General features: G+C 61.0%; 18 protein-coding genes across 18 annotated transcripts; 9 read left to right on the plus strand and 9 right to left on the minus strand.

Annotated features, from left to right (window-relative positions):
• Positions 1–112: 112 nt before the first annotated feature.
• Positions 113–2500, plus strand: OT_ostta10g03240 (P-loop containing nucleoside triphosphate hydrolase; the record flags this gene model as incomplete). The annotated part of the gene is made up of 1 exon (XM_003081719.1): positions 113–2500. The coding sequence occupies one exon, from the start codon at positions 113–115 to the stop codon at positions 2498–2500; it is 2388 nt and encodes a 795-aa protein (XP_003081767.1).
• Positions 2501–2598: 98 nt separating this feature from the next.
• OT_ostta10g03250 (Pseudouridine-5'-phosphate glycosidase) lies at positions 2599–3579 on the minus strand (the record flags this gene model as incomplete). Its single annotated transcript, XM_022983230.1, has 1 exon — positions 2599–3579. The coding sequence occupies one exon, from the start codon at positions 3577–3579 to the stop codon at positions 2599–2601; it is 981 nt and encodes a 326-aa protein (XP_022839857.1).
• Positions 3580–3809: 230 nt separating this feature from the next.
• Positions 3810–4925, plus strand: OT_ostta10g03260 (unnamed product; the record flags this gene model as incomplete). Its single annotated transcript, XM_022983231.1, has 1 exon — positions 3810–4925. The coding sequence occupies one exon, from the start codon at positions 3810–3812 to the stop codon at positions 4923–4925; it is 1116 nt and encodes a 371-aa protein (XP_022839858.1).
• Positions 4926–4964: 39 nt separating this feature from the next.
• OT_ostta10g03270 (unnamed product) lies at positions 4965–5873 on the minus strand (the record flags this gene model as incomplete). Its single annotated transcript, XM_003081722.2, has 1 exon — positions 4965–5873. The coding sequence occupies one exon, from the start codon at positions 5871–5873 to the stop codon at positions 4965–4967; it is 909 nt and encodes a 302-aa protein (XP_003081770.2).
• Positions 5874–6226: 353 nt separating this feature from the next.
• On the plus strand, positions 6227–6586 carry OT_ostta10g03280 (unnamed product; the record flags this gene model as incomplete). The annotated part of the gene is made up of 1 exon (XM_003081723.1): positions 6227–6586. One exon carries the CDS (start codon positions 6227–6229, stop codon positions 6584–6586), a length of 360 nt encoding a protein of 119 aa, XP_003081771.1.
• A 53-nt stretch (positions 6587–6639) lies between these two features.
• Positions 6640–8631, minus strand: OT_ostta10g03290 (Helicase, C-terminal; the record flags this gene model as incomplete). The annotated part of the gene is made up of 1 exon (XM_003081724.2): positions 6640–8631. One exon carries the CDS (start codon positions 8629–8631, stop codon positions 6640–6642), a length of 1992 nt encoding a protein of 663 aa, XP_003081772.2.
• A 380-nt stretch (positions 8632–9011) lies between these two features.
• On the minus strand, positions 9012–9869 carry OT_ostta10g03300 (ApaG domain; the record flags this gene model as incomplete). Its single annotated transcript, XM_003081727.1, has 1 exon — positions 9012–9869. The coding sequence occupies one exon, from the start codon at positions 9867–9869 to the stop codon at positions 9012–9014; it is 858 nt and encodes a 285-aa protein (XP_003081775.1).
• A 332-nt stretch (positions 9870–10201) lies between these two features.
• OT_ostta10g03310 (Golgi SNAP receptor complex, subunit 1) lies at positions 10202–11072 on the plus strand (the record flags this gene model as incomplete). The annotated part of the gene is made up of 2 exons (XM_022983233.1): positions 10202–10301; positions 10432–11072. The coding sequence occupies 2 exons, from the start codon at positions 10202–10204 to the stop codon at positions 11070–11072; spliced, it is 741 nt and encodes a 246-aa protein (XP_022839859.1).
• A 35-nt stretch (positions 11073–11107) lies between these two features.
• On the plus strand, positions 11108–12556 carry OT_ostta10g03320 (FAS1 domain; the record flags this gene model as incomplete). The annotated part of the gene is made up of 1 exon (XM_022983234.1): positions 11108–12556. One exon carries the CDS (start codon positions 11108–11110, stop codon positions 12554–12556), a length of 1449 nt encoding a protein of 482 aa, XP_022839860.1.
• Positions 12557–12579: 23 nt separating this feature from the next.
• OT_ostta10g03330 (unnamed product) lies at positions 12580–13417 on the minus strand (the record flags this gene model as incomplete). The annotated part of the gene is made up of 2 exons (XM_022983235.1): positions 12580–12978; positions 13049–13417. 2 exons carry the CDS (start codon positions 13415–13417, stop codon positions 12580–12582), a joined length of 768 nt encoding a protein of 255 aa, XP_022839861.1.
• Positions 13418–13626: 209 nt separating this feature from the next.
• OT_ostta10g03340 (Carbohydrate kinase, FGGY, C-terminal) lies at positions 13627–14907 on the plus strand (the record flags this gene model as incomplete). Its single annotated transcript, XM_022983236.1, has 1 exon — positions 13627–14907. The coding sequence occupies one exon, from the start codon at positions 13627–13629 to the stop codon at positions 14905–14907; it is 1281 nt and encodes a 426-aa protein (XP_022839862.1).
• A 131-nt stretch (positions 14908–15038) lies between these two features.
• OT_ostta10g03350 (unnamed product) lies at positions 15039–15707 on the minus strand (the record flags this gene model as incomplete). Its single annotated transcript, XM_003081729.2, has 1 exon — positions 15039–15707. The coding sequence occupies one exon, from the start codon at positions 15705–15707 to the stop codon at positions 15039–15041; it is 669 nt and encodes a 222-aa protein (XP_003081777.2).
• A 102-nt stretch (positions 15708–15809) lies between these two features.
• On the minus strand, positions 15810–19320 carry OT_ostta10g03360 (Quinonprotein alcohol dehydrogenase-like superfamily; the record flags this gene model as incomplete). The annotated part of the gene is made up of 2 exons (XM_022983237.1): positions 15810–19097; positions 19270–19320. The coding sequence occupies 2 exons, from the start codon at positions 19318–19320 to the stop codon at positions 15810–15812; spliced, it is 3339 nt and encodes a 1112-aa protein (XP_022839863.1).
• A 137-nt stretch (positions 19321–19457) lies between these two features.
• OT_ostta10g03365 (Thioredoxin, conserved site) lies at positions 19458–20250 on the minus strand (the record flags this gene model as incomplete). Its single annotated transcript, XM_022983238.1, has 2 exons — positions 19458–19859; positions 20050–20250. 2 exons carry the CDS (start codon positions 20248–20250, stop codon positions 19458–19460), a joined length of 603 nt encoding a protein of 200 aa, XP_022839864.1.
• Positions 20251–20317: 67 nt separating this feature from the next.
• Positions 20318–21574, plus strand: OT_ostta10g03370 (tRNA-dihydrouridine synthase; the record flags this gene model as incomplete). Its single annotated transcript, XM_003081732.1, has 1 exon — positions 20318–21574. One exon carries the CDS (start codon positions 20318–20320, stop codon positions 21572–21574), a length of 1257 nt encoding a protein of 418 aa, XP_003081780.1.
• Positions 21575–21640: 66 nt separating this feature from the next.
• OT_ostta10g03380 (G-protein beta WD-40 repeat) lies at positions 21641–22819 on the plus strand (the record flags this gene model as incomplete). The annotated part of the gene is made up of 1 exon (XM_003081733.2): positions 21641–22819. One exon carries the CDS (start codon positions 21641–21643, stop codon positions 22817–22819), a length of 1179 nt encoding a protein of 392 aa, XP_003081781.2.
• Positions 22820–22949: 130 nt separating this feature from the next.
• Positions 22950–23990, minus strand: OT_ostta10g03390 (Adenosine kinase; the record flags this gene model as incomplete). The annotated part of the gene is made up of 1 exon (XM_003081734.1): positions 22950–23990. The coding sequence occupies one exon, from the start codon at positions 23988–23990 to the stop codon at positions 22950–22952; it is 1041 nt and encodes a 346-aa protein (XP_003081782.1).
• A 169-nt stretch (positions 23991–24159) lies between these two features.
• On the plus strand, positions 24160–25046 carry OT_ostta10g03400 (Nucleotide-binding, alpha-beta plait; the record flags this gene model as incomplete). Its single annotated transcript, XM_022983239.1, has 2 exons — positions 24160–24365; positions 24428–25046. The coding sequence occupies 2 exons, from the start codon at positions 24160–24162 to the stop codon at positions 25044–25046; spliced, it is 825 nt and encodes a 274-aa protein (XP_022839865.1).
• Positions 25047–25081: the final 35 nt, after the last annotated feature.

Here is a 25081-nt window from a genome sequence, read left to right on the forward strand (position 1 = left end):
CGAGACGAGACGACGCGGATGGGTCGGTGCCCGAGCGACGGCGACGACGACGACGACGACGACGACGACGGGCGCGAGGGACGGGACGGGGATCTGGACGCGCGCGCGCGCGATGGGCGGTCGACGGTGTGTATTGATCGCGCGCGGGGCGTCGGAGAGGGACGAGGGGGGCGAGGGCGCGGAGGCGGAGGCGGAGGGACGCCCGGGGGGAGCGACGACGGAGACGAAGGACGGCGACGCGACGAAGGGCGAGGATGGTGCGGAAGGGTCGAAGGTGAAGATGCGACAGAGAGTTGTGGATTGGGCGACGAACGCGCTGCCGTTCGTGAAGACGAAGAAGAAGTGGGAGAAGATGTTCGCGGAGGCGGACGCGGCGCCGCTGGATCACGGCAAGCAAGACGCCCTCATGAGAGAGCTGTTGCAGTACGATAGGAATGATGATTTGATCTCGCGATTCGAGACGAGAAAGTACGCGAGCGGACCGGTGTCGGTATTGGCGTACATGACGGCGCTGGTGCGGACGAACCGTTTGGAGAATTACGCCGTGAGTGGAGACGCGGGGGTTGGGAAGCCGCCGCCCGTCGCCGACCCGGCGGCTCTGGACAAGCTTCCGGATTTACTCGGTGATCTGAGTGAACGCGCCAAGGGAACGGGAGAGTTGGTAGAGTTGGAGACGGGAAAGAGCGCGCAGGCGCCACTGCACATCAACATCGTCGGAAGCGCCGGGCTCGGTCTCCAGCCCCCGAGCGCGGCGAAGCGTTTGCTAAACTGGTTCTTCGGCGTTTTCTTCTTCATTGCCGGCTTGAGCTTTTTAAGCTCGTTCCTCCTACGCCGCGTCGCCGTGCGCGTTATCGAGTCCGGTCCGTCATCCTCGCACATGTCGGGTAGTCACTCGCTCCCGGGGACACCGTCCGGTTCGGATCCGATGTCCGCCGCCGGACTCGGGCCGAACGGGCAGCCGTCGTACGACCCGAAACAGTTCAACAAGGACAACCTTCCGGAGAAATCCCTGAAGAAGTTTAAGGACGTGAAGGGGTGCGACGAGGCGAAGGAGGAGCTCCAGGAAATCGTGGAGTACCTGCGTAATCCGGACAAGTTCACCCGTTTAGGTGGCAAGCTCCCAAAGGGCGTGTTATTGACTGGACCGCCGGGGACGGGTAAGACGCTCCTCGCGCGCGCCGTCGCGGGCGAGGCCGACGTGCCCTTCTTTTACCGATCCGGGAGTGAATTTGAGGAAATGTTCGTCGGCGTCGGCTCGAAGCGCGTGCGGCAGCTCTTCGCCGCGGCGAAGCGCAAGACGCCTTGCATCGTGTTCATCGACGAAATCGACTCCATCGGCACGTCGCGTAAATCCGTCGAGAATCAGCACCGAAAGACGTTGAACCAGCTCCTGACCGAGATGGACGGGTTTGAACAAAACGAGGGAATCATTGTTCTCGCGGCGACGAACATTCCTGAGGCGCTCGATCCGGCGCTCACGCGTCCAGGACGCTTTGACAGAATGGTGCACGTGCCAAACCCGGACATAGGGGGCAGGCGAGAGATCTTGGATCACTACCTCCACGACAAGCCGACGACTAGTGACGTCGACGTGGACAAGATCGCACGCGGTACCGCCGGATTCAGCGGCGCTGAGCTGTATAACCTGGTGAATATGGCGGCGGTGCAAGCGGCGATGGCAGACGCGCCCGCGATCACGGCGGCTGACCTCGACTGGGCTCGCGACCGCGTCTTGATGGGTGCCGAGCGCAAATCCGCGGTACTCAGCGAAGAGAACCGTCGTCTCACGGCGTACCACGAGGCCGGCCACGCCCTCGTCGCGCTGAAGACGGACGCGACGCTTCCCATTCACAAGGCGACCATCATGCCGAGAGGATCGGCGCTCGGAATGGTGATGCAGCTCCCAGACAAGGACGAGACGAGCGTGAACCGCAAGCAGCTCATGGCTCGCTTGGACGTGTGCATGGGCGGGCGTTTGGCGGAGGAGCTCATCTTCGGTCCGGATGAAGTCACCACGGGCGCGTCGGGGGATTTGCAGCAGGCGACGCGACTGGCGTTTTACATGATTAGCGACGTCGGGATGAACAGCAACCTCGGCCCAGTGCACCTTTCGAGCATTCGCGGCGGCGGTGCCGCCGGTCGAGGTGCATCCGGTTCGACGGAATCTGCCGTCGACGCTGAGGTCATCAAGCTTCTCAAGGAGTCTCAAACTCGCGTGCAGAAGCTCTTAAAGTCAAACGCTCGCGATTTGCACACCATCGCCAAGGCGCTGATGGAGAAGGAGACGCTCACCGGGAACGAGATTCGCGAGCTCATCGGAATGCCACCGGTGAAGGAACCGGCGCCTATCAAGGCCCGCGCGAGGGCGAAGAAACCCGAACCGACGGTGAAGGAACCAGAGGTGAAGGAGACGGAGGGTGAGAAGCCAGAGGAAGACGAGGACGACGAGCGAACCATCATAATCGTGATCCAATCAGACGAGGATGAATCCCCAAAATGAGCGACGAATCGATCGTTTAGACACAAAAGAACCGCGTGATTGCCCGATTTGTACATGAAATTTACACACACACACACACACACACACACACACTAAGTTTACGCGCTCACCCCTTTACGCAACTTTGCCAGCTCGACTGCGATTGCCGCGCCGATTCGCGCATTGTTTTTCACCAAAGCGATGTTCGCCTTGAGACTAGCCCCATCCGTGAGCTCAGCCACGCGCTTTAAGACGTACGGCGTGACTTCCCTACCGATAATCTTACGCGTCTCGATCTCGCGTAGGGCTTGACTCGTCGCCTGCTCGACGACTTGCCCGAGCGCCTCGTGTTCGCTTGGAATCGGCACCGCAAAGACGCTTCCGTTGCTCAAACCTAGGCGCAAACTGGCGTCGATCACGCGCGCCGCTTCGAGCGGGGTATCGACGCGCAAAGGAGCCCTCGAGCCACTTGTCCTCGTGAAGAACGCCGGGAACTCATCGACGCCGTACGCGCACACCGTCGCCCCATGCGTCTCCAGCACCTCGAGCGTTCGCGGCACGTCTAAAATCGACTTCACCCCGGCGCAAATCACCGCCACATTCGTCCGTCCGAGCTCGATCAAATCCGCGCTCACGTCCATCGTGCTCTCCCCACCTCGATGCACGCCACCGATCCCGCCCGTGACGAACACGTCCACACCCGCCATTCGCGCGAGCGCCATGGTTCCGCTCACCGTCGTCGCCGCCGTCGATCCCGTCCCGCACGCGTGCGCGAGATCCCTCCTCGACGCCTTGGCGCACCGCTCCCCTAACTCGGCGATACGTTTCAATTCCGAATCGTTCAGCCCAACGCGGGCGACACCATCGATCACCGCGATCGTGGCCGGCGTCGCCCCGAGCGTTCGCACGAGCGCCTCCACCTCCAGCGCCGTCTTTAAATTCTCCGGAAACGGCATCCCGTGCGCCACGATCGTGGACTCCAGCGCCACCACCGGCGCGCCCGATCGCAGCGCCGCCTCCACCTCGCGCGAACACGTCAGCGGGACGCGCGGCGACGCCCGTGAAGACGACGACGCGACGTTCGACGCACGCGTACCCATCGCGCGCGTTCGCATCATCCCACGCGCGGCGTCCTCGCGCCCCGCCGAGGCGTCTTCCCACGGCGCCACCGCGTTCGCGATCGCATCGATCCGTCGTCCCGCGCGAGCGTGCGTCGATTCCATCGCGCGGCGTCGCGCTGTGCGCATCGCGCGTCGATGTTTTTTCAAACGCCCATCGTCTCGACACACATCCGCGCGCCGTCGCCGCGACGCGCACGCGCGCGCGAGAGATGCCCGCGCCGAGCGTCACGCTATACCTCGCGAGGCCGACGTCGAGCGATGACGCCGCCCTGGGCGAGGTGGAGGATGAGAGACTTCGCGCGTTGACGCTCGTGAGTTCGATCGAACACGTCGTCGAACGCGTGCGAAGTGGCGCGGCGTCGCCGTCTGGGACGACGCCGTGCGCGGAGATCGATGGAGACGTCGATGGAGACGGTACGGGCGCGGTCGTGAGCGAGCGCATCGCGGGACGACGCGCGAGGGAGGCGATTCGAGTGCGAGTGATGGATTGCGACCGGGACGCGAGCGCGGACGAGCGCGTCGCGATCGCGGGCGTCACCGCTCTGTGCGACGGGAATCTGCGCGTGGCGGGGGAGTACTTCTCGTGCGTCGATGTCGAGGGATATCGGGCGTACAAGGCGGAGGTGGCGCGCGCGGTGCCGTTTCCGATGAGCGCGTGGCGGGCGCGGCGGCGGGCGAGCGAAGTTGGACGAGAGCTCGAGCGGGCGGGCGTAGACGGCGAACGCGCGTGCGCGCTCGCGGTGGAGGCGTACTCGACGCTGAATACTATGGTGGTGAACTCGGAGATGCGAGCGAAGGAGGGTGAGGCGTATTGGTTGTGCGGGAGCAAACCGAGAAGTTGCGACGCCGCGGCGTACGCGATGTTGAACCATCACGCGCGCTCAAAGTCGTGTGACGCGTTACGAACGGAGATGAAGCGGTTTCCGCGATTGATTCAATACTTGAACGATGTCACGGAGAGACTGTCGCTGATGGAGAAGACGTTAGTGCGTCGCGCCGACGGAGTCGAGCCATCGAGCGGCGCGTTTGTCGACTCCACTTCCTGGGGCGACAGGTACGATGCGAGTCACGCCGAGCGTCGCAAGGGCTGGAAACCACGCTCGAATGCGACTAAGAAGAAGATGAGCGAGAAAGATATAGAAATGCGCCGAAAGGCTTGGTATTCCGTCGCGTTTGCGGCTGTTTCGGTGGTGGCGTACGCCGTAGTCGGCGGCTACGTTTCGCTCGACTTTGGAGACGAGGAAGACGAAGAGGAAGAGGACGACCGAGCCGTTTCCGCGAACCTGATGCACGACGACGTCGATGACGATGAAGACGACGAATAGCACTGCGTTTACTAATATTCTTACAACAAAACTCCCACATCAACGACGCATGCAACAGCCGAAGAGTAAACTGCTCATTTTCACAAAAAATGTCGGCTCAACCTTTTTATGCGCGTGCGCGAGCCGAGCCGCTTTAACGCGCATTTGATTCTCCTTCTTGTAGTCCATCCGTTTTCTTACGGTCTTCACCGGATCATCGCCCGTGATTGCTCTGCTGAATTCGGCGGCCAACTCATCCACTTTGGAGGCGGGCTTCGACTGCGCGGCAAGCTCGCGCCTGAGCCTGTCCTTCTTTTCACGCTTCGCCTTGAGCGCTTTCTCGTACTCAAGCTTCGCCGTCTCGTACTTCTCCACGACTTTTTTTGGCACGACCGCCGAGCCGATCTGATGCGCGTTCGTCTCCTCCTTCATCCTTTTGGTATCGAGCTCGTCCTCATCCCAAATCGGCGGCTTCTCCTCGCCAAACATGCCCATCATATCACCGAACCCCCCGTTCTCCACGCTGAGCCCACCCGCGGTCGATCCCCCTACGGTGGTGCTCCGCTCATCCGCGAAATCCGGATCGACGCTATCCGTGCTCGCCATCGACCGTCGACTCGACGACCGACTCGGCGCCCGGCTCGACGCTCGCGAGCCGTGTCTCGACCTCGAGCGCGACCTCGAGCTCGACCTCGATATCGATCGACTCGATATCCCCGCGTCCATTCGCGCCTGATCAATCTTATCTCTCAACTTATCCAGCTCAGCCCTGGTGATCTCGATCGCCTCGTCCTCCTCCGCGAACGCGTCCGCGCTCGCGCCGCTCCCGTCCCGCCCCCGCCTCGACCCCCGGAGCGATTTCCTGCTCAAATCCCGTCGCCGTCCATCATCGCCGTCTTCATCGTCGGATTCCCACGTCCCAAACTCCCGCGTCGCGGACCGTCCGCGCCGGTCGACGCGCGAGCTCATCGACGCTCGAGCGAATCGTCGGCGTCCCGTGCCCCGCGCGTGCGATCGCGCGCGTCCACCGTCGGCACCGCGCGAGCGACCGCGCGCGCGAGCTCACCGCCGCGATCGATCTCGCCGTCGGTCGCGGCGACGCGGCGTCCTCCGCGGGCGTCGCGCGCGTCGACGTCGCGTCGCCTCGGGATTGGGTGTTCACTTCCGGGTGTGTGGGTGCGGGTTTTTAGGGTTTAGGGTGTAGGGTTCGGCCCGACCCCCCCGAGGCGAGCGTTTTTCGAGCGTTACGTCCGCGACGACGACGCGGCGTCGACGCACACGTCCGCGCGCGAGAGCACCGCGCGCGCGCACCGGCGCGAACGATGGTGCGCATCACCGAGAGCGACCACGACGCGCTGGCGCGAGCGAAGACGCGCGCGGAGGAGGGCGCGGCGATGCAAGAGGTCGCGGACGACATCACGGGCGCGGACGACGCGAGCGAGACGTCCGAGGAGGCATCGGACGGGGAGTTCGAGGCGGGACCGACGGTGTGGGAGGCGGCGGAGGATGAAGAAATTCCGGAGAATCACTGGGATTATCACATGCGGAAGAACATGAACGATGGACGCGGTGACTCGGTGGCTCGAAACCTCGCGTACGTGCCGGTGTGCAACTGCATGCCGGTGTGCCAAGGGGAGGACGGATGCAGAAATCCGTACTTTATGTGGACTAAGAAGAAGTGATGGGTGAAAAAGACATGTTATAATTACATGACGCGCGCATCGATCGTTCCGTGCTAGAGGTTTGTGGGCGTCGCCTCGACTGGATCGCCTCGATCGTTTCTACGCATGATTTCTCGCGCGAGGCGAACCTGTCGTCCGATGACGAGGACGGAGACGCGGCCCTCGCCCATGGCCCCGCGCGCGGTGCGCCCGACTCTGCGCACGTACTCGCTCGGATCTCGCGGGAAATCAAACAAGATGACGTGCTCGACGCGAGACGCGTCCAGGCCTCGAGACGCGCGGTCAGTGCACACGAGCACGTGCGGCGTCTTCGACGAAGACGTGATGAACTCTTTGAGATTTTGTTGCTGCTGCTCGCGCGAAAGCGCGGCGTGGTAGGGCAAAATTTTATACTTATCGCCATCTTGATCGGCACGCTTGAGAAAGTTTTCAATCTTCCGGCACGTCTCGATCTTGTTGCAGAAGAGCAACGTTCGCTGCGCCCTGTCCACCTCGAGTAGTTGCAGTAACGCCTTAAACTTGCGATAGAATCCGGACTCTTCGTCGAAGATCTCTCCACCGCTACAGTCGATGAGGCGCTCGAGCATACCTGCGGACGGTCGATGCAAACCGGGTCCCTGCACGACGCGAATATCGCTCTCAAAAAATTTCTTGAGCTGGCGCAAAACGTCGTCGGGAATCGTCGCCGTGACGAGAACGAATTGCGCGTCCTGTCTCAGTGCATTTCGAATCGGCGCCACTTGCTCCGCAAACTCAAAGCTGTCGCCGAGTAACACGTCGCACTCGTCCATGACGACCGCCTCGACGTCGTCGGTGAGCATCTTACCCTCCTCGATGAGTCTCGCGACGCGACCGGGAGTTCCGATGACGATGTCCACGCCCTCCTTGAGCGCCTCAATCTGCGTACGAGGCTTACTCACGTTGTTCGCCAACAGAGAACGAGAACGCAATCCCCCGAACGACAAATTTTTTACGACGTCTCGCACCTGCGTCGCGAGCTCGCTCGTAGGCGTGAGCACGAGAAGTCTCGGCCGCTTTGACTTGCTCCTCCCCTGCTCAGCCTCGATGCCTTGCAGTCGCTGAAGCAGCGGTAACAGGTACGCCAGGGTCTTCCCGCTTCCCGCTTGATCGGCGAGCAAGATGTGACGCTGCGACGCGTCCGCGGCGTCTCCACTGAGCGCGCGGTACGATTGCGCCTGGATGTGCGACGGTCGCTCAATCTTGAAGCTCTCCTTGAGCGCCGCGCGCACTTCATCACTCGCCCCAAGCTGCGCGAATCGCGCGCCAGAGAAGAAGGAGTACTCATCTAAATCGTCTGGCTCTCTCGTGTACACCATCGGCTCGAAATCATCCTCCACGTACTTGCTCAGGAGCTCCGGGAGGTACGCCTTGTTCTGCCTCTCCCCCCACCGACGCCCGTCCTCGAGTTCGTCCTCGAGACCTTGTAAGATCCAATCCACCTCGTCATCGGGTTCGTCCCCCTCGTACTCATCTTCACGCGAGTACGACGGTCCATCGTCGCGATACCGATCGTCGTCTCGCCCTCGCGCGAATCCGCGCTCGCGCCGCTCTCCGCCGCGCGCGGCGTCTCGCCCGTCTCGCCCGCCTCGTCCACCGCGCCCCCCCCGTCCGAATCGCCCACGTCCGCGTCCTCCACCCCGTCTCTCGTATCCATCCCGCCGTCCTCGTCCGCCGTCGTCTTCAAATCGACGCCCGTACTCCTCGTTTTCGCTCCCGCGCCCGTCTCGCGTCGCCTCCGCCCGCGACGGCGCGCGTTCCAAAATCTTAAACCCACCTCGACGCTCCGCCGCCCGCGTCTTCTCCCGTCGTCGACGCTCGCGTTCATCGGCGTCGTCGTAGCCGTACGCGTCGCGTCGTCCGTCGTCGTCGACGCGGTCGTCGTCGGGAGAGAATGCGTACAGTCGAGTGGCGGCTGGCTCGACCACCGCGCGTCTTTCTCGGCGTCGCACCGCGCTCGGACGCGACGCGTGCGCGCGTGACCCCCGGTGCTTGGTCGACAGTGATGGACGCGACGCGACGCGCATCGCGGGACGACGGTCGATGAGTGCGGTGGGATGAGTGCTCGTGAGTGTGCTACAACGAACGCTTTGACTTGACGGTCGAGCTAAAGGAGTACAGAGTACATACGGTGAGCGCGTCGTTTCGGAAAAGCGCTTCATCGTGGGAAAATTGCGGAGGGAGTGACGAGAGCGCGAAGTGCGACAGCGTCGACGGGCGCTCGCGGCTCGATGTGTTTCCGATGGAGACTCGCCGCGCGCGTCTTCGGCGCGTCGTCCTTCGACTCTCGTCGTCTCGGCCAATGTAAAGTTCATGATGCGGTACGTTTTGCGCCGCGAGCGACGCGAATGAAGTTGTCGAATAGAGTCGTCGGCGTCTCGTTCGACGTCGTCTCGCTCCTCGGCGCTCACATGGTGACGGATTCCGACAGACCGAAGACGCCGATCTCGACGTTGAAGGCGTCGACGTCGTCCTCGCGGCTGACATCCATCGGCGCGTTCTCGGCGCGCGCCTCATCCCTGCGTTCGACCTCGACGAATCGATAGAATCCTTCCATCGTCCCTCGTCGCGTGTTCAGCGGCGTCGACGACGCGTATTCAAACGTCTCGCCCGGACGAATGAGCGGTTGCTTCCCGACCACGCCCGCGCCTCGCACCGCCTCGCACTTGCCCTCCTCATCGGTGATGAGCCAGCTTCGAGAGAGCAACTTCACGCTCTTCGCGTTCGTCACGTTCGTGATCGTCACCACGTACTGAAAGAACCACTTGGATTCTTTCGGCGCCGATCGATCCGTCACGCACCTCGACCGCGCGCGCACTCGAATCCCATGACTCGTGCGTTCGCTCTCACACGGCGCCAACCTCTCGACCACGGCGTCTCGTTCGAGTTCCTCGATCGTCGCCTTCGCGTTCGACGCGCACTCGTAATCTTCATCCACCACGCACGCCTCCAACGCGTCCGCCGCGCGCGCGAGCGGATCCCGCCTCCGCAGCCCCTCGATCTCATCTCGAATCGCCGCCGCCGCGCGCCAATTCTCCAACCGCATCGCGTCCGACAACCGTTCGCGCAGCGACAGGACTTTCCGTCGAATCGCCGGATCGGCGTACTCACCGTCACCGAACACCCCGCGGTCGACGCCGGCGAAGGATTCAGAATTCTTCGACCCATCCGCGCGCGGTTCTCTCGCGCGCGCCACCGCGCGCGCGCCCCGTCGAACGCGCGCGAGCGGTCGCGGCGTCGTCGCGGGCGCGTTCGCGGACGCCATCGTCGTCGACGTGCGCATCGCGCGCGATCGTCGCGCGATGATCGTCCGAGGCGCGGCGTCGCGGTCGTTGGCGTCTCGGTGCGTCCGACGTGGACCTTTTGACGGTGTTGTCTCATTATATGCGACACGGACCTTTTGACGTGTTTGTCTCATTATATCCAACACGGACCTTTTGACGGTGTTGTCTCATTATATCCGACACGGACCTTTTGACGGTGTTGTCTCATTATATGCGACGCGGACTTTTTGACGGTGTTGTCTCATTATATGCGACACGGACCTTTTGCGACACGCGACGACCGTCGCGACGCCCGCGATTGTGGACGACGCGCATGGCGACGACGACGCCGGACGCCGGATGGGAGCTCTCCCGATCGAACGCGCGGCGGTGTGAGAGCGAGATCGAACGGGCGTTGAGCGCGTTGGCGAGAGGTGCGATGAAGATTGCACGCGAGGCGAACGATGCGTGAGGCGAGGACGATCGAACGACGCGACGACGACGACGACGACGACGACGACGACGACGCGGAGGATTGACGCGCGAGGGTGTCGATGCGCGCAGTGCAAACGAGTGGGTCGAGACCTGGAGCGGCGGGTGGACGCGGGGGGGAAGGGGAGTACGCGGAGACGTTGGAGCGATGCGACGGGCTCATCGCGCGCCTGCGGGCGATCAACGAGGAGATGCGCGAGACGTTGGAGCGGGACGATCAGCGAGCGTTAGGGAGCTCGGGAAAGGCGGTGCAGGAGGGAGGGTACAGGGATTCGCGCAGACACACGTTGCAGCGACATCAAGAGGTGTTGATGGAATACGAGGAGGAACGGAGGCGGTTGACGCGAGACGCGGAGGCGGCGCTCGAACGCGAGCGCCTGTTGGGCGGGTACGGCGTTCGGTCGAGCTCGAACGGTGGTGGAGATGAATCGGCGGAGGCTCGATTGATTCGAGAGCGCGCTCGGATCGCGGGTGGGACGAGCGCGGTGGAGGATATCATCGGCGTGGCGCAGAACACGGCGCGCGAGCTCTTCTCCCAGCGCGGATTGTTGCAAAACGCCGGATCAAAGCTCTTGACCATGGCGAGTCGGTTTCCCGTGCTCGATAATCTCGTCATGGCGATCAAGAAAAAGAAGAACAAGGATGCGATGGTCTTAGCCGCCGTCATCGCCGCGTGCACGACCTTTGTGTTGCTCTATTACATGTCAAAGTGAGCGCCGTCGGCGCGAGCGACACTCTCGGGCTCGTAATGAAATCTTCGAGGATACTACTCACCGCGCTCATCGCGGCCGCTTCGTCGGCGTCGTTCGCACGCGCGCAGTCATGCCAATCGCTCGTGTTCTCTGGTCTCTCGAGCGCGTGCGCGTTAGGCGGCGAGAGCGCGAGCGAAAGCGCGTGCTGCGACACTCTCGGACGCGCGAACGAGCGCCTGTGCTTTTGCGACATCGAGCTCATGGGAACCATAGAAATGGTGATTGGGAACGATGGAATTGAGTTTTTTCGCAACTTCTCCAAGTACTCGTGCGACGGCGGTGAGCTCGTCATCGGCGACGCGTGCTCTGGGACGCCACCCGCGAGCGGGCCGCCTCAACCACAGACGCCGCCGACGACGCCGACGACGACGATGATGACGGTTAACGATTACAATCGACATCGCCAATCACACGGATACGAATTTAGTGACAATGCGATGCCGACGACACCTCGCGAGAGGATTCCTATGTTTCCTCCTCGAGCGGCGCCCGAAGAAGAAACCGTCGCTCGGTGGGTGCTCGATCCAAGGCGAAACGCAGAGGTCGGTTTCACCGCGGATGCGCTAAGTCTGACGGGGGTCAGGAACGTCTTACATGGTAATGCGTCGCTCACCTTCTTTGTTCCGACCAATGAGGCGTGGTATTCGCTCTTGTTTCAGTTAGGAGTCACGAAAGAGGAGTTGTTCGGCGCGAGCACGTGGCTCGAGGATGCGCTGAGGTATCACGTCGTCAACGGCGCGGCGCGGACGTCGACCTTCAGTTTCGGAACTCTACTTCCGACGGATTTCACCGGTGAAGATCTCTCGGTCGAGACGTATACCGATGGTAGAGGACAAGCGGTCGTGCGCGTAAACGGATGCTCTGTACACACCAGCCGTAATCGAAGGGACGTCTCAGTTGGCGACGCAGGCTTGGTACACTTTGTGGATTGCGTCTTATTACCACCCGGTCGCTTACTTCCGACCAGGCGCACTATAGATCAATACATCCGCTCGCAACGTTCGCTCTCGATGTTCGCCAACGCCATGAGAGGATCGTCTCTGTTCGAGCGACTCGCTGAAGACAAATGGTTCACCGTTTTCGCTCCGAGCGACGACGCGTTCGCACGCTTCCTGCGGGATCCTCGGATCGGGATGTCATTTTACGTCGACGACGAGGACGGGTCGGCACATCCATCGTTGACTGATGTCTTAACTTATCACGTCGCAATGGGCTTCCATTCAAAACGAAAACTCTCCATGAGTCGTGCTCCGAAATCGCTCTTCACCATGGACGCTCTCGAGGATTCGAGCGCGTCAACGCATCGACGCGTGTACGTGTCCACGCGAGGCTCTCGAAGTGTGCTCGTGAACGGGTGCGCTATAATTGGTGAGCAAGCTTTCGCTCGTAACGGAGTCGTCCACGTCATTGATTGCGTGCTCTCGCCAAACTTTGATTCTAGCTAACCGTAGGCATACGACATCGACGCTCACGACAAGAATAAATCGCTCATCTGGTCGCTGTAGTAAACCATCTCAGCGCCGGACGTGGCGACGCTTAGCGCCGCAACGCCACCCAAGACGCGAAAAAACTCCCCCCACTCGACATCGTCCCGCTCACGATTCGACGCGTTGGCGCTCGGCTCCAGTAACGAGAATACCTTGGCGTAGCACCTCCACGAGACGAGGACACCTAACGCCGTCAGCGTCGACGCGAGCACACCGATCGACTCGTTTGGTTCCTCTAAGTTGCCAGAGATGGCGATCACGCGCTCGATGGCTTGCAGCGGCGCCCACGCCATCCAGGCTTTCGCGACTTCTCGACACGCCTTGTTCGCGCTCGGCGTCGCGAAATCATCCACCTCGTACGCGTTCGAGATCACCGCACTCTATCGAGACCGAAACGCGCGCATCGTCAGTCTCAGTCACCTCGCTCGATCCCACGTCTTGCGCACGCACCGCGACCACCCAACAGCCAAGCGCCCACATCGCTCGAGCCGCGAACGCGGCACCGTCCCGCGCGCTAATCTCCACTGGCGCCAACCATCCCGGAAACGAGGGTTTAGCGCTCACCGCGCTCACGGTTTCACACAGCGTCAGCGTCCACAGCGCGCAGACGTCACCGACGATCAACGCGACGTCTTCCAATCGTCCCGTCGCGTCGAAGAAGTCGTTCGATTCCGTTCGCTCGCGCGTCTCGTCCTCTTCCTCGTCGCTCGATCGCTTCGCCCTCGGGCGCGACCGCGGGGTCGAGCGCGATGACGTCGACTGGACGTTCGCGCGCGCGCGCGGACGCGACGGGAGAAGGGCGCGCGCGGAGGTTCGCATCGCGCGCGCGCGAGTGGAACCGTCACTCGCGGGCGTGCATGTGTCGATTGGTCTCCCTCTTCTCGCTCGTCCCGCGGTCGCGCGCGCGCGCGAGGACGTCCGAAAAGACGCGTTGGATCCGTCGGGGACGTCGCGCGCGCGTCGACGGGATCGACGCGCGGGCGAGGCGGATGGAGGATGATTCATCGAAGGAGATGTTGTTCGCTGGAATGGATTTCGGAACGTCCTCGGCGCGTCTGTGCGTGATCGATCGCGACGGTGCCTTGGTGCGGAGTACCACGGCATCGTATGCGTCTATGGATGACATCGCGGCGTCGTGGAAGCGAGCCATGGGAGAGTTGTTGGATTGTTTGAGCGATTCGGAACGCGCTCGGGTGCAGGGCGTGAGCGTGGACGGAACGAGCGGGACGGTGGTGATCGTGGATGGAGAAACGGGCGAGGCTTTAAGGGAGCCGTACATGTATAATGAGACGTTTCCTGAGGAGAGCGCTCGGGTGAGGGCGCAGAGAAATGGATCGGGGACGGATTCCACGGAGAGCGCCTCGAGCGCCGCGTGCAAGGTTTCGAGATGGTTTCACGTCGACGGCGACGAGAGGGATCGAGCGCGGGCGGTGATGTTGCATCACGCCGATTGGTTGGCTTTTGATTTACACGGGAAGATGGGTATGAGTGATTTCAACAATGCGTTGAAGCTCGGGTTTGATCCGGCGCCGGATGTCGAATCGTTCCCGCGTTGGCTCCTGGACGCGCCGTATGGGAAAATGCTCCCGAACGACGTGAGACCGCCGGGAACGTCATTTGGGGTCGTTCAGGCGAGCGCTGTCGAACGGTTTGGTCTCTCACCCACGTGTGAAGTGATCGCAGGAACGACGGACAGCGTCGCCGCGTTTATCGCGTCGAGCGCCGACGCGGCGGGCGAGTGCGCGACAAGTCTCGGAAGCACGCTCGCCCTGAAGCTCATCTCTGACGTGCGCGTGGAAGATTTGAGCTCGGGAGTGTACTCACATCGCCTCAACGGCCGGTGGCTCGTCGGTGGGGCGTCAAATTTGGGCGGGTGGATCTTACGACGATTTTTCAAAGACGACGAGGTGGCAACGCTGAGCGAAAAAATAGCGCGAGAGCGCTACGTCGCGACGAAGGATTACTTCGAGGGCGTGATGTTGGGATTTGGAATCAGTGTTGACGACGCGGTGGCGATCGTGGAAGATTCCAGACCCGCGGACGACGCCCAATTCGTCGTGAACATTCTTAGCTCAATCGCAAACGTCGAGGCGAGATGTTACGAGCGTATGACGACGCTCGGGGCCTCGAACCGCGCGCACAAGGTATTCACCGCGGGCGGAGGAGCAAAGAACGACGTTTGGAGCAACATTCGATCGACCGCCTTGGGAGGCGTTCCCGTCGTGCGGTCTGCGCGCGACGAAGCTGCGTATGGCGCCGCGCTCCTCGCGAGACAGGGTCGACTGCGACTGAGCACGTACGTTCCGTGATGAGCTATACCAAATTACAATACACTCAATCAATTCCTCCGTCGTGTCCGAGGACGATGAGGAGGTCCTATGAAAGGCGCTTTAGAATTCGGCGTGATGAGCTATATGTAATACTTTTAACTACACCGCACTCACGCATCGTACGGGTTCAACGCCTTCTTGAACGAGTTCGAGAGTTTGACGAAGATGCTCTCCTCCTCGCTCTCCGACGAGTCGTCCTCCTTGGTAAGCAATACTACGTCGTCGAACGGATTCTTTTGTCCTTTCTTCTCTCTTATCTCCGCCTCCGTTATCTTGGACGATTCGTCGCGCTCGCGGTAGCCGTATTCCAAGTTCCCGAAGGCGGGCGGCTTCGCGAGCGCCGGATACATCTTCAACGCCGCCGTTCGCAGCGGTTGCTCCGCCGCCCAAATCTCTCGTTTCACCGCTCTCGGCGACTTCACCGCGAGCGGGCCAACCGGGAACCATTGGTTCGGTCCTTTCGCCCTGACGAACACCTCAAACACCACACCACCCGCGGCGACGATGTCGTCGTATCTCGCGCTCGCCGTGAGCTCCTCCGCGGTCGGCGGCGCGGGCTTGGACTCGGTCGGGCCGTTCGTTTTCGGTTTTCTCCGTCGAGGCTTTTGTCGCTCGGGCATCGGCTTTCCTCGCTTCGTCAGTGGGCCCACATCGGGCGCGGATCGGTCGTCTCCGCCGTCGGCGCGAGCGACGACGGTGCGCGCGCACGCGCGCCGCGTCGCGTTCGCGAGCGAGCGAGGAGCGACGCGCGGCCGAGGCGCTGGAGCGAGGAAAGCCATCGGGCGTTGGGCAGTGACGTCACGAATGCGAGCGATGCACTTTTTGAGGCGCCGGCGCGCTCGGTCAATCGTGGTATCACACGTATCGCTACTACGCGCGCGTCAGTGGGTCAAGCGTTGGAGCTCCTCGACGCGGCTGATGATGTCGGTGCGATCGAGCTTCATGTCGGCCGCGATGGCGTCCGCCTGCTCGGGACGAAGGTCTAAAAAGGACTCCACGAGGTCTCCGTCGACGAAGTTCATCGCCGGGTCGCTTCGGCCGCGCAAGGTGTGGACGAAGGAGCGCCAATCGGCGTGTTTGAGCCCACCTACGCCCTGAATGTGTTTGTTGATCGACGCCTGCAGGCGCTCGGTGAATTCGTAGACGTCCTTCGGAAGACTGGCCAAGACGCCGATGACGCCGTTTGCCGTTCCGAATAACAGCGTCGGGACGCTCAGGGACTCACCGTCTCGTAAACTCATCACCAGTGATCCCGGAGCGAAGGCGTTCACGAGTTCACCTAAGTGATATTCCCCCGTGATCTCCAGACGACTTCGCTCCTCATCCGTCACGGCGTTCACGTTGCGGGAAACGGTGAAGAGGTTCAGGCTGTTCTCGGCGCCGAGATACGTTTCGTCGTCATCTAACATCGCCACCGCTGTCATCCAATTCGCGTTAAAGTCCCTTGCCACTTCATCGATCGCGCCCTCTTCAGGTTTGTAAAGCAACAGCGACATCGATTTCATCAAGTCACCGACGAGGATCCAATCGCCTCTCGTCTTCACCGCAAACGTGACGATTTGCCCGTGATGTGAACACTCGCTTACTAGTTCGTGCACTTCATCCTCTCGCGGCGTCCACTTGAACAGTTCTAGCTTGGAGTTGATACCAGCGAGGAGTTTGCCTTTGAAGGCGTTCAAATTATACACTGCTCCTCGTACCTCCTTCTCCGACACGAGCACGAGCTGGTCGTCGTCAACCTTGAAGACAAGAATGCGCCCGCGCGACGGTTCGTCCTCCGTCTCTAACGCGATCCCGGTACCGACGACGTAATACGTCGTCGAATCTCCAGCGAACGTGCAAGACGTCAACGAACTCGTCAATTCCTGATCTTCAAGTTGGAACTGGCTCAACGTTTCAAACGATCCGTCGTCTACGAGCCTGACGAAGCAATCTTGACTACTCTTCGACCACAGGTGCTCGACGACGACGGCAAACGTGTTCGTCTCGGGCTGATGCGCGATTCTTCGCGGTTGGCCTCCGAGCGGGATGGTACGAATGTGCAACTTTTGAATGTCATCAATGCCACCGATGGTCAAGTCTTCCTCGCCTGCCAACGCGAGCGCGTCCGGGAAGGCTGCACTACTGAACGGACAGACGTGCAAGACCTCTTGAACGTTGACGTTCGAGTATATCAGCTTTTTGTTGTTGCTAAAGATCACCGTCGGTCTGTCCGACGCCGCGAAAACGCTGTGAACATTCGTCGCGTGACTCTTGAACGTCTGCAGAGTGATGGGCTTCGTGCCGAGGCTCAACTTTTTCCGCACAGACAGCTCGCCACTCTTCTCATCCAGGAGGTAAGTGATCAGTTGGCCGTCACCAAGACCGACCAAGAGGTACGGGATGCTCTCAAATGAACACAAAAGCGTTGAGCGAGGAATGATGTCCTCCCCGGTGCTCTCTCTCTTGATGACGCTCAAGTCGCTCATCGAGGCAAGGACAATTTCCATTGACCACAGACCGACAGCGCAAACGGGCGAGCTCGTCGCTTCGCCCATCGGAGTACAATCTAAACACGCGATCTCGTCTTCAAACGTCGCGCTCGCCACGAGCGCGAGCTTTCCCTTCATAGCGCTCAAACAGTGCAGCTTACCGCCCGACTCTGCGATGAGAATCTGCGTCGGGTTGCACTTGGCTGACAGAATCTCTGAACCTCCCGCTGGTTTCCATTCATCGAGTAGTTTTCCATCGCAAGATACTAGGCGCGCACCTGCGTGCGTGACCTGCACAAACATGTTACCGAGCATGTTTCCACAACACAACGTTTGCGCCTCAGCGTTGAATCCTGAGATCTCCGTCTCGTCCAAAGTGTCCCCTTCATCGCCAACAAAACCTAAAATGCGCGTCTCGTTAATAAACGTGACGACCAAGTACTTGTCTACCTGACTTTCATCGTCATCCCGAAGCGAGAACAACCCTTTCACGCCGGGAAGCTGGATCACTGCCTGCTCGTCAATGCCTATGCCATTTCTCACAACGCGTAAACTGCCGTCCTTGTACGCTCCGCTGCAGGTCACGACCTGTCCTTGCCCGTGTCGCTCGAGATCAACAAATGCGAAGTCTACAATGGGACCGAGATTAGTGAACTCTTCCAAAATTTGGATGTAAGACAAGTTTCCGTCTTTGTCGACGTTTGTCTTTTCCGAGTGCAGCTTGATGAGCTGCGAGTCCCCGTACGCACTACCCACGAACACGACGCCGTTATCGAGGTAACTGACCGTGCTTGGGATTGACGTTTCCCCGAGTCGTTCGATTTTCAGCTCGTTCACGCGTTTCCCATCATGGACGAGGACGAGTAAGTACAAGGTTCCATCGTGGTCGCCCAGCAAGTACCTTGAGCCATCCGGATCGATCGCGCCATAGCACACGATGCTCGAACGCTCAGGGATGTTGATCGCCTTCAAGAAGACATCCGTGTCGTCGCTCGTCTTGTTCAAGTACACGATGGTCTCCTCTCCGAGGACGACGACGCCTCCTACCGGCGCCGGCACCGGGATTATTTTACTCGAGCCGCCCTCCAAGTCATTTTGTGCCCACGGCGACGATACAAACTCCTTCTCCCGGACGCCGATCTCGTATGTTTTGATGTGAACCGCCTCTTTCATGTCTCTGTAAAGCACCGCGATCGTCGGCTTAGCAGTGCCGTGTAAGAACTGTATGTCCTCAACGCGTAGCTCCTCCAACCGAATGTTAAACGCCTCCTTCACCTTGCCCTTTTCGTCGCACGGAATCACCTTGAACAGCCCATCGTAGAGCTGCAATCCGATCGATCTGCAATCTTCGTCTACGATTCCAATCTGTCCGTTCTCCGCCGGTCGCCCAATGTTATCCCGAACGTCCCCAAATGCCTCCGTCTTCAGTTCCTCTGATTCCTCGTCGTACGACAGCGCGGTAAAACCGTACCGCTCTGTGGTGATGAACAACCGTCCCTTGCTCCCGCGCTCTCGTCCTCCGCACAGCGACATCGTCGCAACTCGTCCGTAAATCGGCACGTCCATGATTGGTCGCAACCCGCTCGAGGACAATCGATAAATTTCCAATCGCGTGCACTTGGCGACGATCAAATCCGTCTCCTCGCTCGACGTGAATCTTCCCACCGCGCTGTGCGTCACCACCGTCGGTTTATGCGCCTGCGTGCGTGGAAGCGTCTCGGTGATTCTCGTCAGTCATTCGACGCCCATCATCGCGAATATACACGGTGAACGGAGCGAGACGCGAGAGATTGTCAAAGGCTGAATCTCGCGCGGACGCTCGACCGCTCGTCTCGGACGAAGACGCGCGTGGCGATCGAATCGAACGCACCGTGACGACGTAATTGAAACGACATCGTCCGCCCTCGTTCGGGGCGGACATCTCGCGATCGAACGCGATGGACAGTCGCCGAGAAGTGAGGCGCGGCGCGGGAGACGCGGCGACGGCGTGCGACTGCGTGCGCTCAACTGTTACACTGGGAAAATTACGACGCGGCGTGCGGGGTGGGATCTTTGAGTTTAGCTCGACACCGAGCTCGGTTCGGCCGCGGCGCGTTCCTCGGGGGACATCGCCTCGAGCTCGGCGAGATCGTCCAGGTCGTTGTACTCCACCTTGCCCTCGATGAGCGAGCAACGCTCGGACGAGTGCTCGTCGAGCGCCGCGCGCAAGAGCTTGATCTTCGCGATCGACGCCGAGAACGCGGCGACGCACCCATCGCTACCACGATAAAACTTAAAGTACGGCAGCACCTTCACCCCGAGAGATTTACACAAGAGCTTGTTATCGTCAAAGTTTACCTTGACGAAGACCACCTCCGGGTACTCCCTCGCGAGTTTGCACAGCTTGGGATACAGCGCCCGACACGCCCCGCACCATCGCGCGTAGACGTCGACGACGATCAACTTATCGCTGTGTACGTTCTGTGACGACGCGCGCGGTGAACATCGCGAACGCATCGTCAGTCAAAGTTCTCCGACGCGTCTCCCGCCCTCCGCGCCATTCGCGTCCAAAATCATCCCAATCTCGCCCTCCCGCCCCCATCACCGGCGTCCGCGTCATCGCGCGCGCCCAAATCTCGACCGCGACCGCGCATCGCGCGCGTCGACGCACCAACAGATTCAAGAACGCCCCCGTATCGACGCACTCCACCATGTTCTCTTCGCCACCCTTTTCCCACCACGGATCCTTCGTGGAGATTCTCGCTCGACGCACCACCCGAGCGCGCGGTCGCCCCCCGGCGTCGCGCGCGCGCTCGAACGCCCGTCCCGTCGTCGTTCTCGCCGAACGCGTCGACGCGACGCCCGCGCGCATGACCGTCGTCGCCGTGTGCGGCGCGCCGCCGGTCGAGTCGTCCCGCACGTCGCGACGCCCACGAGCGATGCCGGCGTCGCCCGGATCGACGCTCGCGGTCGCCCCCGGTTTAGACGTCACGACGCCGCATCACCGAGCGCTCGCGCGCGCGATGACGACGCGCGCGCGGCTGTGGACGGAGATGGCGCATCACGACTGCGTCACCCGCATGTGCTCGAGCACGATGACGCGATCGGAGACGCACGTCACGGCGCAGGTGGGTGGATCGCGCCCGAGCGGACTCGCGCGCGCGGCGGAGATTTTAGAGAGCGAGTACGGGTACGATGAGGTGAACCTGAACTGTGGGTGCCCGAGCGAACGCGTGTGCCGGAAGGATGACGAGACGTCCTCGTTCGGCGCGGCGATGATGATCGACGTGGAAAACACGGCGGAATGCGTCCGACGCATGGTGGAAGCGGTGGATGCGACGAAGATCACGGTGAAACATAGATTGGGCGTGCGCTTCGATAAGACGATGACGGTGAAGGAGGAGACGGATAGTTACGAGCACGTGGTCAAGTTTATCGAAGCGATCAAAGACGCCGCGGGCGTCGATCATTTCATCGTACACGCTCGGAGTGCGGTCATGGGGGGGCTTTCGCCCGATGCGAATAGGAAAATTCCGCCGCTGAGGTACGACGAGGTGTTCGCGCTGTGCGACGAATTCAGCAAGTGCGATTTCACCCTGAACGGGGGCGTGGAGACGCTCGAGCAGGCAAAGGGATTGTTAGAGAGGGAGGATGGAAAATTAGCGGGGGTGATGATGGGTCGGGCGTTTTACAAACATCCGTGCATGCTCGCGGATATCGATCGAGTCATCTTCGGGGAGCCCACGGCGGATCCGCCGCCGACTCGACGGTCTCTAGTCAAGATGTACGGCGATTACGGCGACTCCGTGTTCGCCGGGCTCGGCTCTGACGTGCACTACAAGGTGCGAAAATCCATGGCGCGCAGACTGTTCAAGGCTGTGAGCGCCATCTCGTACGGTACGTCGACGGGATCCAGGGCGTTTCATCGCGAGGCGGATAACCACTTGCTGAAACGTCACTACGACGACTACCCGGCCAATCCAGAGGACGATCGCCCGTGGAGCGTCAATTTCCGCGAGTTCGTCGAGGGCATCATCGACGAAGAGTACCTGGACGATCCGTTGGTGAATGTCAATCCCGAGGGCGATAACACGCGACCGCTCGCTCGAAAGTTTGTCCGAGCGTTGAAGTTGAAGGATGCCAACGAGAAGTTAAAGGATTCCAACGCCGAGACTGCGATCAGAGACGGCGAGTAGCGTCGTCATTCACATTGATTTATCACTAGTTCTAGCGCGCCGATTCGTTTGTATTGAAAAACGAAGATGGATGTAAACACGCGCGCGGTGCGCGCCTCGAGACAAGTTTGTCCGCGCGTACACATCGCGTCCGCACACGTCGACGCGCCGCCCCGTAGCTTTGCCCGCGGGCACGAAGCGCGCTATCGGGTCATTGATATGCCTTCTAGCTCCAGAACGCACGGCTTTAACGGCTATGCGGTGAAGTTCTCGCCGTATTTCCCACAAAGAATCGCAATCGCGTCGGCGCAGAATTTCGGCATCATCGGGAATGGCGCGCAAATCATCGCCGACGTGGACCCGACGACGGGTTCGCTCGTAGAGATCGCGAGATTCCCCACCCGTGATGGTCTGTACGACTGCGCGTGGAGCGAAGGGCACGAGAGCGTGCTGGTTTCGGCGTGCGGAGACGGGAGCGTCAAGGCGTGGGACGTCGGCGGAGGACCGAGCGCGAATCCGTTGAGGAGCTTTCACGAGCACACGCACGAGGTGTATGGGGTGTCGTGGAACGTTGCGGGTGGGAGAGATTCGTTCTTAAGCGCGTCGTGGGACGATAAGATCAAGCTATGGACGCTGGATCGACCGGAGAGCATTCGGACGTTCGCGGAGCACGCGTATTGCGTCTACGCGGCTGAGTGGAGTCCGCATCATGCGGACATATTCGCGAGCGCTTCGGGGGATTGCCTGTTGAAAATTTGGGACGTTCGACAGCCGCATGCGACGCTGAGCGTCCCCGTGCACGATTACGAGGCTCTGTGCTGCGATTGGAACAAGTGGAACGACAGCGTCATCGCCACTGGGAGCGTGGACAAGACTGTGAAGTTGTGGGACATTCGGAATCCGTCTCGAGAGCTTCGCACACTCGTCGGGCATGAGTACGCCGTGCGGCGGGTGAAGTGCTCGCCGCATTCGGAGAGCATCGTGTACACATGCTCGTACGATATGTCCGTGGCGATGTGGGACACAAAGGCTCCCGGCGAGCCGTTGTTAAATCGCTGGACGCATCACACGGAGTTTGCCGTTGGTTTGGACACGTCGTGTCTTATCGACGGTCTGATCGCATCGTGCGGGTGGGACGAAATGGTACACGCGTGGAACACAATCGATGGGTCCCCTCCGCCCGCGCCCGGGATCCGCCCTCCGGTGGGCGCGCCCATGGCGCCTCCGTCTTCGATGGGCGCGCAGCCTCACGTGCCGGTGAGATGATAAAGGGACGCATGATGCTTCGAGAGGCGATCGCACACGTAGACATAGAACACGAACACAGTAGAGCATTAATTAGGTTAAATAACAACTCGAGAAGAATGAGATGAATTCCGCGCACGTGAGTGAACTCTTACGCAGTGAACGTTGGAGTTCCCTCGCACTTGCAGCCAGACACTTGGATGATCTTGTTCGCGGCGTAGTTACCCGCGGCGCAGCACTTCGCGACGTCACCGCCTTGAACGAGCTGAGAGATGAAACCACCCACGAAGGCGTCGCCCGCACCGTTGGTGTCGACCAAGTCTTCCTTGGCGAGCGGAATGACAGCGTACTCGCTCGCGGAGCCGTCGCGAGCGACGACAGTCGGGTCGCACCCTTGGGTGATGACGACCGTGCGCGATCCCTTACCCTCGGCGGTCGGCATCGCGGCAATCTTGAGTGCGATTTCCTTGATGTCCTTGGTGTCCCAGTTTTGCGATTCGGCGAACGTCAAAGCCTCGGATTCGTTGCCAAACAAGTAATCCATGTACGGAAGCGCCTCCATGAGCGTAGCCAAGAACGGCGGCACTTGCATCAAGAATGGTGCGCTGAGGTTCATCATGAACGTCTTCTTGTTTTCGCACGCGTGCTTGGCGACGCGCATGATGCTCTCCGGGCTCACCGTCATGAAGAAACCAGCCATGTAGTAGTACGAAGCCTTCTCCACGAGCGCAAAGTTTTCGCTCGCGTTCAGGTGTTCCGCCTTGTAGTTGTTCGCCGCGTTGAGCGCCGCGCACAGCGATCGCTCGCCATCCTTCACGATAACCGCGCACGTCCCCGTGGGCGTCGAAGAGTCAACCATATAATTCGTCACCACGCCGTCCTCGGCGCACGACGCGCGCATCTGCTGCGCGAACGCGTCCTCGCCCACGCACCCCATGTACGCCGTCGCGCCCGGCTTTTGCAGCATCCACTGCGCGACACGGATGGAGTTCTGCGTCGCCCCTCCCGCGATGTACTCCACCGCGTATTTCTCCACCATTTCCGCGTACAACTCCGCGTGTTTCTCCTCGGCTAAGATCGCGTTGTTCATCTTCAGATCGTACTTTGTCAACAGCGCGTCGTCGCGCACGGTGACGGAGATATCGAGCAAGGGATTCCCCATCCCGAGCAGGGTCAACGCATCGTTCGCCATCGTCCGCCGTCGGTCGCGCGCGCGGGTGTGCGCGCGCGTCGCGATCGCGTCGCCGCCGCCACGCGATGATCACCATTCGACGAGTCACGACCCACGCGCAGTCGGGACTCGACCTCGTCCATCACCGCCCCCGACCCCATCGCGCGACGACGGCGCCCCCGCATCCGTGATGTCCGCGCATCCGCGGTACCGAGACGACGACCGCGATCGCGCGCGCGCGCGCGGTGGCGACGACGATCGCGATCGCGCGCGCGACGACCGACGACCGCGATTCGGTGCCACGGATGACGGCGACCGCGGGCGCGCGGGCGACGGACGCGATCGCCCGCCGCGGGTCGAACGGTTCGACCCGGAGGCGGATTGGCGATGTGGACAGTGTTCGAACTCGAACTTTTCGTGGAGAAAGTCGTGTAAGCGGTGCGGGCGGGTAAACCGAGAGATTTGATCGAGCGCGAACGCGAGGCGCAGCACGGATGGCTCCTGGACGGGCTGGAGGACACGACGAATCGCATCTTCATCAAAGGGTTCGACGCGGTGAGCACGAGCGAGGATGATTTGAGAGAGCTCTTCTCGGGGATCGGAATCATCTCGAGGGTGAAACAGCGCACGGGGTTTCCCGACCAGTGGCCGTACGCCGTGAAGATTTACCGCGACGAGCGAGGGGAGAAGAAAGACGAAGCGGTGATCACGTACGATGACCCGCACGCGGCGCAGTCAGCGCCGGAATTTTACAATGGGTACGAGCACAACGGCAAAAAGTTGCACGTTTCAATGGCTCAGAGCAAACCGAAAGCGCCGCCGCCTTCACAAGGTGATAACGATCGTGGCCACGGTGGACGGGGCGGTGACGACAGAGACAGAGGAGGATACGGAGACCGAGGCGGTCGCGGAGGCGGGTACGGCGATCGCGGAGGGTACGGCGATCGGGACCGCGGAGGGTACGGCGATCGGGACCGCGGAGGGTACGGCGATCGGGACCGCGGAGGGTACGGCGACCGAGGGAGAGAGCGCGGTAGGTTCGGAGACCGAGATCGCGGAGGACATCGTCCGTACTAATTTTGTGCTTGTAATTTGCATCTTAATGCTGACAA

The sequence above is a fragment of the Ostreococcus tauri genome (genome assembly GCF_000214015.3).
Source record: "Ostreococcus tauri WGS project CAID00000000 data, contig chromosome 10, whole genome shotgun sequence".
NCBI classification, from domain to species: Eukaryota; Viridiplantae; Chlorophyta; class Mamiellophyceae; order Mamiellales; family Bathycoccaceae; genus Ostreococcus; species Ostreococcus tauri.